We start from the raw sequence: 9461 nt of genomic DNA, 5'->3' as shown, positions 1-9461 counted from the left end.
AAATATCAACCAGTCTAAAGTTTGTTTGTCAGGTCTAATTTAGCTCGTAGAAACATCGCATCCTTGCCTCCCTGTGTCCTTGGTGCTATATCTAAAAGCTGCCAGCCCTCTTTTCCTCCCCCTACGCCAGCCCTCCCCTCCTGTGCCAACACATCAAGTGAAGGCAGCCTGATCAACCCTAATAGGGCCTGGTAATTAGAGTCTTTGCATAGAGCCTGTCTGCACACAGCTAGCCTAAGCAGGTTGGGGAAGGACTGCCATACACTTGACAGTGTGGAAAAACAATGTAATGTTCAGTATATGGACCAAATTAGCCTGGCAGTGGTAAACACAATCTACTTTAGAACAATACTGACACTAATTAGGCAACCAATGTATCATTTCAGAGTTCAAGTTTTAGTTGCTGTATCAAACACTTGAAAAATACTTGGAGAGCCAACTTGATGTTTCTGGAATACAAATTAGAGAGACCTTCCTGCATAAAGGCTACGCACAGCCGGCTTCAGGGGGAGAAGTGTAGCGGTTGATATTTCTACAGTTATCTGATATGGTGGAGAATAAAAATCCTGATTACTGCACTGGGAGGAAGTTTAATCCTGTGTTCAAACTGTGGGGTGTAAATAGCAAGCAAACAAGCAGGAAACAAATAAAAATAAATAATGTTTCAGTCATTAACTTTAATCATAATGTACTTTTGAGCATTTTTATAAGTAGCTGCTATACACACACATTGCCACTGCAAGATAATAGACTGTGATACATAAGTTGATTGAAATCTAATTAATTCAGTGTCACGTTTCTCTACAAAAAAAACATGATGCGACACTTTAGATGGAAAATGAGTGATTTAGGACAAGTAAAACTAAATGCATTAGGCATGCTACCCATGTAAGACTTAACCTAAACTCCAAATAACTTTTAAAACCACTGTCTGTGGGAATGCAGCAGCACCTTAATAATAATAATCTTAGGTCATCAAATTAAGTTATCAGTACAGTTCACTGTACTTCTCTACTAGCATGAGTTAACTGCAACTTTCTGCAGCAACTACTCCCTGTTCCAAGTTTAGCTTTTTCTCTTCACTCTTTTTTTTTCTTATCTCTGTGGTGCAACACATTAATTTCCATAAAAGCGGGTTCCCCACGCATCCTCCAGCTGCATCAGGTGCCTCTTTGCTCAAGCACACAGGACTTCCAAGGGAAAAGAAAGGACCATGCTGCTAATTTACATCCTTTAATTGTGCAAACATGTGTCCACACCACTACTTTCAATTTCTGAATTTCCCTTTGGCATGACTGTGTGAATTTTTATGCAGTGGTATTCAGTACATCTTTACATCCTCTGGAGAAAGACAATTACTGTAATAGTGTCTTATTTATTTCTTGAGTCGGTATCTTTTATATGGTTCACAGAACATGCATGGCTTCTGCAACACCTTGCTCCATGCCTGGGAGCTGCCCTGCATAACCTCTTCCTTCCGCTTTGGGCAACTGAGCAACCACATTGTTGTAAAATAGCATTAAGTGGTGGGTTATTTGGAGAAGCGTGAGTGTCGCTTCAAAGCCCCAAAATATTGTGCTTTAGATGATTTGATTGCAATTCTTTTAATTTATTAAGCAAAAACATAAAGTTGCATGAGAAAGCAATGCACATATTAGGTGTGTTGTTTAGTTATAATACCCATGTTTCTTTTTTTTCAGGGAACAGATGAAACTCCATTTATTTGTCTGTTGTGTTGCATGTGAAATAATGTGCACATTAGGTCAGTTGTTTTTAAATGCTGGTTTTAATTATATGTTGCATTTATTTTTCTTAATTTCTATATTTAAAATATGCACATGATGTCCAAGTGTCTGCCTGTGCCTCTGGGATGTGAAAACTTGCTGTGGCTGCTGTGTGCGTCTCATCCGCTGCATCTGAATCTGCTCCCACAATTCAACAGGCAACAAAGGAAGAAAGGAAGAGGCCGTGAGCTACAAAGTGTTAGCCAGCCTACACAGAGAGATGTCACCTTATTGTGTCATTCCGGTCGGAAATATAAACCCGCACGTTTAGGGAACAACCAAACTCGGCCACATAAACGCGTTGTAGTTTCGTTTGGGAGCGGAGGCTGACTGGAGGGAAGGTAACGGTGGTGTTTTCGGCAGCAAACGTTAACAAAGCTAGCTGATTCACTTAGGGAGCAAGCTAACATTAGCTAAGCTAACATTAGCCAACAGTCGTGAAGGAACAGCGTGTTGGACAAGACAACACCTCTGGGTTATTTTACAAAGTAGGACACGCAGGAGTGACCGGGTAAGAGACAATTTAATGTGCATATTTTTTAAATTTTAAATATACACAGCTGACTTATTTAGTTAAAAGTAGGCATGCTAACAAACTAGTTCACTGATTGTTAGCTATTTGATGCTAGCATAGCCGATATCTGTGAAATTGGCAAGCTAGCTCGGCTAACCTGATTTTGTTTCTTGGTTTTAATATTTTAAATGTATTATTAAATGGTAATTGTAGCAGACAGTTACAGAATATTCACTTTAAAGTCGCAAACTAACCAGCGTAGCTAAGCTAAAGGCATGTGTTGTGTCCGTAGGCCCTGCCAGGTCAGGACAACCCTTGCTAACGCAGACTTTATTTATACGCACCGCTTGTGTCAAGTGATTGTGTAGTTATGTGTTTTCTGTTATATCCTGGCAAAGTCAAGTGTTAATCATCATATACAACTTTTCAAATGACCTGGCTTTGTTTTTCACAGCATCAAATGAAAGGTGGTGGAAGTGGAACTTGACCCATCCAACTGAGTCACCATTTTCCTGCACATAATGGTGAGTAATCAGATTGCAGCTGCCTTGATTATCAAGCAGCTTTATTTAGGTGCTCTCAGTGGCACATGTCTCTAGATAGGGGTTTAATCTTGCTTTGCCAGGGCTGTCATGGCTTCTTCTTTTTGTTTTGGACAGATAGCAAGGCAATGATCTTAATCCATTTCAGTAAATCAGTATCATAAACCAGTGTGATCAGTGAGTATGTGGACAGAGAGGTGCATTTTCTATTGTTTGGCACAACAGCCTGAAAATGAAATACCGACTGTGAGGTGTAAATGCTTGCTTGGCTGTTTGTAGGTGTTCACATCTATATTGTAGGAGCAGTGTAGGAACTCAAGCCCTTATGGTATGGTCCGTAGTAAACAATGCTGCAGGGCAGTGATCCTAAACACCCAGACAACACAACCAATACATTTTAAGGGCAAAATCGTGGCAGGAGCACAAACCCAGCAGAGCATGACTTGGGAAAATACCAGGCATCTTTTAATGTCTGTGAATCGTAGACTTTAAGTAGACAATGAAACAAAGGATTTGCGTCCAGGTATTAAAATAATTTAGTTTATATATCTGTGATTTGACTGATTTAATTTAGCCCCATTAAAGTGGCAAACGACATACAGAAGGGCCTCAATTTGTACACGGCTCACCCAGTGTGGATATAAATACACATTGCATCAAACTTATACGTCAGCACTTGTAGTATAGTAGTCATTATTGTATTTGTAATCCATTGTACTGGGAGGACAGAGTGTACAGCTGAAGCAATAACTAGGTCAACAGAAAAATAATGAAGTTTAGTAATTGAGAAATCACTTTCATCATTTCTCAAGCAAAAGTAAACTTTCAGGTTCCTGTTTCTCAGCTGGAAGGATCTGCTGCTTCATTTTGTCTTATTTGATGATGAAATGAATGTCTCAGTTTTTTACTGTTGGTCAGAGAAACAAGACATTTGATAACATTACACGGTGCTGCAGGAAATCTTAAGTAGCTCTTTTTTTGTACTGTTGTTAAATGAAGTCCTTTCAGTGTGCTGTGATACTCTGAATTTTGCACAATGTTCTAAGTGGGCATAAGTCAGTAATATGAACATAATGTACACTTGTCTGGATGTATTTTTAGGACTAAACATAGTTATAATATAATATCTATAATCTTGTGTGTTTTTTCTCTCTGCAGGGTTTGATGGCTCCACTGTATGCATGACTTGTTTCGTGCAGCCTGATGGGAGGACGCTGTGGATAGTACTTTCATCAGGATACCAGGAGAGCCAACCCATGCCCCCACTTTGGAGGGCCTGTCAGAATGAAGAAGATAAGCCTTAAGACCATCCGCAAGTCCCTCAGCATAAAGGGCAAAGAGGAGGGTGACTTTGTCATGCTCCAGCAGCCCTCGGTGACTACAGAGTTTTCCAAGGAAGAGTCACTTTTTGGGGGCTGCTACACCAAAGAGCTTTCTGGCTGTGACCTTGGTGGTGAAGAGGACAAAGGAGGCCAGAATAAGGGCCGCTCAAAGAGTGAGAGCCTGATGGGATCGCTAAAGAGGAGACTGTCTGCCAAGCAGAAGGCGAAAGTGAAAGGCAGCTCCTCCGCCATAGGCTCAGTGGATGATGACGACACCTTCTCATCCTCTTCTGTGCCCATCAGCTTCAATGAGGTGAAAGCCCAGAGACCCCTTAGATCTGCGTCTCTGCGGAGCCACCATTATAGCCCCTCGCCATGGCCTCTGCGGTCAGTAAACTCCGACGAGGCGTGTATCAAGATGGAGGTAAAAGTAAAGGCCATGGTTCACTCTCCCAGCCCAAGTCCCAACTTAAACGGTGTCCGTAAAGAATTTCATGATTTTCAAATGGAAGGGCTCTTTCAGGACCAAGCAGAATCCTTAAAGAATCTCCAGCAGCCACAAAACGGGGAGCTGCATCTAAATATTGATGACAATGACGTGCCTGTGGTGCTGGGGTTGACTCCCCAGGACTACATCCAGTACACAATGCCTTTAGATGAGGGAATGTATCCAGAAGGGTCCCACTCATTCTGCCTGGACAGCTCCTCTCCTATGGAGGTGGTGACTGAGGCAGACAGTCGGACCCTCGACACAGACCAGGGTCAGGAGGAACATGAACTGGTTAGTGGGATGCCTCCGGATCTCTTTATGGAAACCTCAGTTAATAGTCTTCTCATCGGTTCCGCTGGTGTGATGCTCCAAAGCTCTAGAGTAGAGGTTCAGCCTCCCCTCTCTCCACTCCTGCCGCCCATGATAAGTAACGGACATATTCCAAGGACTTTTTCAGGGTTCAGCTCGTCAGACAGCCAGGTAGCCGAGAGGGTAAGACACCACCTCAACTTTGACCCAAATTCAGCTCCGGGGGTCAGTCGGGTGTACGACTCAGTCCAGAGCAGCGGGCCCATGGTCGTCACCAGTCTGACAGAGGAGCTGAAGAAGCTGGCGAGGCAGGGCTGGTACTGGGGCCCCATCACACGCTGGGAGGCAGAGGAAAAGCTGGTCAACTTGGCTGACGGTTCATTCCTGGTCAGAGACAGCTCGGACGACAGGTACCTGCTCAGCCTGAGTTTCAGGTCACAGGGCAAAACCCTCCACACCCGCATCGAGCACTCCAATGGACGCTTCAGCTTCTATGAGCAGCCCGATGTGGAGGGACACACGTCCATCGTCGACTTAATCGAACACTCTATCAAAGACTCAGAGAATGGAGCTTTTTGCTATTCCAGGTCTCGCTTACCAGGGTCTGCAACCTACCCTGTCAGACTAACCAACCCAGTATCTCGGTTTATGCAAGTGCGCTCCCTGCAGTATCTTTGTCGCTTTGTTATTAGACAGTACACGAGAATAGACCTGATCCAGAAACTGCCCTTACCTAACAAGATGAAAGATTATCTGCAGGAGAAGCACTACTGAGGACACAGAGATAGGACAGTGGTAGCAATTTGCACTTTTGTGTTCAGTTAAGAGATTTAAACAAGGTTTACAGACAACCACAGTTTTGAGATGATTGCTTCTGGTGGCTCTTGATTTGTGTCCAGGTGACTTCGTCACCGTTCAGTCCTCCATTCCACTGTTCTGGGTTTTTCTGCTCGTTTTAGGAGGCTCTTCTTCCAGAAACATAGTCCAGCACATAATCTATTGCAAAAATGTAGAAGAGGTATACAGCCAGGTTGTCTTAGTTGCATGCATTAAGTGCAGACGTTAGACATGTGCATTGGGATGTACTGTATGGTTAAGTGTAACATCCAGCTGTTCAAGTAGGTCAGATTCTTAAAACTTTGCCGTGTGTGTTGAAGTTGGGCCTGTAGGAATGAAGAAATTCCACTTTGAATTTGAAAAAAAAAAAAAAAAAAAAAGAATTATCCACTAAATTGTACATTTTGAAGATGTAAAAGTATTGCTACAATGAAGTTCTTAAATCACATGTTAACCTGTCTGCAGACTGAGCAGTTTTGATCATCTTTTGCATTTTAGTACTCGTCAGACAGTGCATTGTTAAAATATTTTCAGTATGACCAAACTGAGAGGTAGAATATTCTGCATCCATACTTATAGACCAATTTGGAGTGGACGTCACTGTTACGTCACAGCTGTTGCGTGAGCATCGTGGTGGCAGAAAAGCAGTTGAAACCAGAGATAAACAGTTTAAACACTCAGAATAAGAATGTCTTGTGCCGTTGGATGTCAGAAGAGCAATACAAAAAAAAAAGAACCTTAATTTTTATAGAAAACTGTTGCCAGGGACGCCGTTTGATGCTAAATGGCTAAGACCTTTTATAATTGCTAGAATTTGATGTTAACAAAAAATGAACATAATATTCACATATGCAATTCATAGAGTCCTGCAGTTACAGCACGGAATTATATTTGGGCTTATATTTACGTGCATCTAGTGGCGACAGTATTTACATCTTTCTAAATTGCATTAAACAATGAACAGAAGTTAATACTAACTGAGCCGTGAATTGCAGCTTGCTGTCAGTATATAGTTGTTTGATTTGTTTGCTAGGCAGCACGCCTGTCCATATTAAACAAAAATCATGTGACAATTCTATTTAACATCTTGGACGTGACAGCAGAGTACAAAACTATATGCATTGAGAGATGAGTTATTCCTTTGGATAGACTCTGGGTTTTTTCACAAGATATATGAAGATGTCCGACCACTGTAACTTTGTCCGTTGAGTTGGACCTTTGACCCAGTGACCTGACAGTCAGGAAACTTTACTCCATTGCTCAGGGCTAGTTTGTCAGAGCAAGACCACAGACACATACATTCATACATTATGATCCCTGTGTAGTAGAAAATAAAATTATATCTCCAGTTAATTACAATCTCAATATTTAGGTTGCTGGATCGCTCAGTAGAGGAGTGTGTGTTTGGCTTATATGAACTGAATTACTGATGTGGTGAAAGGTAATTAATGATCATAAGGAACTGTACAAACTCACATTTGCCACGCATGGATTTGGCTTCTTGTCCTTGGCTAATACTTGTGGAAATGTTCCCATAGAATATGATTAAATGTGGAAGTAACCTAACACACACTCCTGTACTGAGCATCCAGCAGTGATAACAGCCTAAATATCGAGATTCTAATTAACTGGAGACAAAACTTTATTTTTCTGCTACACATAGATCATAAACCCATAGACATAAAAATGGCCCATTGCAATCAGTTGAGAAATATAAATGTTACAGTCCTTGACGCGTTTTATTTGGCGCGGTTACTGACACCACTACTGTCCCTTTCTGCCACCACGTCGTCTCTGCCCACAAAATGCATCATTGCTGTTTACGAACGCTAAAAGGGTCTGTGCAAATAGTCAAGCATCAAGGCTTCATCGTACAGCAAGTGATGACCTATGATTTCATGTTAACCAGATTTTTGCTAATTTACAAACTAAACAACTCACCCAGTGGTTGCAGTTTTTCTTCCTCAGGTATCATCATCATATCACGTGACAGCTGACACACTACAGATGCATTTGTGCTTCACTATGCTTTGACTAGTGCAGGTTTCATCATTTTATGGATATGGATGCGCGTCAGTCAAACAAAAGCTCTAACACTAATAACCACAGCATCGCATCACTAACAGATCTTATAAAATCAGCCAGAGTCACAAGGGTTAACCCGGTCCACTGCATTAACAACATTTAATTGCAAAAGATGTCCAAAATGTGCCAGTCTGTGAGAAGCTCTAAACCGTTTGGTCACTGAGAGAAGTAACTTTAAATAGTGTGGCTGCATGTAGCCATTATATAATGTGCGAGCCTGAAGGTACTGATTATGCTGGATTTTAAACGTGCTGTTTGTAGAAACAGCATCGAGTCGATGTATAAACCTTTTCAAAGTATGTAAGCATTAAATTGAAATCTTTGTGCATTAGGAATGTTACAAAAACTGCACTGCAGCTCAGCCCTAACAACTGTGTCACTATCTGTAACGCTTGTATCTGCATGTAGTAAAGGCTTTACGGCGGTCAATTAAGGGCACTGTAGAGTTACACTAAATGAGAGAGGATGTCACGGTGTGATGGCGAAAGAGCTTGGCTGTGTTGTAAAAGGCTGTTTAATGCACAATTGCATTCACCTTAGGCTGTTTATAAGTAGAGCAAATTGCCCTCAGTTAACCCACAACTGATAAACACACCTCCTAGTCAATTGACCTGAATCTGTACGTAGTGATGGCTGATTCTTAGTCTCTTAACGCCGGCAACGAGCTGGACCCAGATCAAAAGAATCCCAGAAATGGTGCAAGCTTAGGTTGAGGGATTTGGGAAAGCCAGGGTTAAGTCCTCCTCGCCATCTTGGAGCGATGCCAGGGTTTCAGCGTACGACAAAAGTTCCATCACAGCTGCATGGCATCATGAGTGTCATTTGGGTTTCAAGGACATTTAAAAAAAAAAAAAAAAAAAAAAAGAAGAAGCAGCATAGAGATTTTGCCATTGCTTATTCACATTGTCCCCACAGAGCTGCACTACCCCACAGATTGTCTCTACTTGGCTGTTTGTGCCAGAGTAAAGGGAAGAGCACACAGTATGCTACGCAAGTGCTTTATATGGATACTTTGACAGGGAATTGTGTTTTCACATTATGAATGAGCATCTTTTTTGACATCCGTGTCCTTAAAAGTATTTGGAAAATGGTCCCTCGGACAACTTCGGTAGGTCGTTAGCGCATAGTTCTAGTTTTAGTTAGCCGGGAAATGTCAGTGTCTGAGGAAGTTAACCATGAAATCTAGCACAGCGGAAATTAGATAGGAACTCTGAATGGTGTTGCATGTTTAAAGACTTAGCATTTTAAAGCTTTGAGTTGTATAGGAATGAAGGATCTAGGCTGTGTGTGTTTGGCTGTGTAGAGGGATGTTTTTTCTGTCACAAACATTGGCTGGACATTCTGTGTACAAGAAAATGTATTTTTTCTTTTTTTCGAATCCTCGTGTGAGTTTGTTTTGTGACATTTGCCATCTGGGGGACGGGGCTGTACAAAAAGGAATGTACGCTTGTTTGAGGTATCCGTGTTATCTGCCTGCAGACCAGTTTCAGAAAGCATGAGAATCATAAAGAAAAAGAAACGACATTGTCACATTTTTTGCACTTGAATATTCTCCATTGACATGCTTGGATCCTCTCC

At 41.8% G+C, this 9461-nt stretch overlaps 1 protein-coding gene across 1 annotated transcript; it reads left to right on the top strand.

Annotated features, from left to right (window-relative positions):
• Window positions 1-1898: 1898 nt before the first annotated feature.
• On the top strand, window positions 1899-8759 carry LOC125881605 (suppressor of cytokine signaling 6). Its single transcript, XM_049564793.1, has 3 exons — window positions 1899-2295; window positions 2753-2822; window positions 3999-8759. The coding sequence occupies exon 3, from the start codon at window positions 4125-4127 to the stop codon at window positions 5733-5735; it is 1611 nt and encodes a 536-aa protein (XP_049420750.1). The 5' UTR covers window positions 1899-2295; window positions 2753-2822; window positions 3999-4124; the 3' UTR covers window positions 5736-8759.
• The last annotated feature ends 702 nt before the right edge of the window (window positions 8760-9461 follow it).

Source organism: Epinephelus fuscoguttatus, linkage group LG21, assembly GCF_011397635.1.
Source record: "Epinephelus fuscoguttatus linkage group LG21, E.fuscoguttatus.final_Chr_v1".
Classification (NCBI taxonomy): Eukaryota; Metazoa; Chordata; class Actinopteri; order Perciformes; family Serranidae; genus Epinephelus; species Epinephelus fuscoguttatus.
This window is presented reverse-complemented; position numbering and strand designations above follow the sequence as displayed.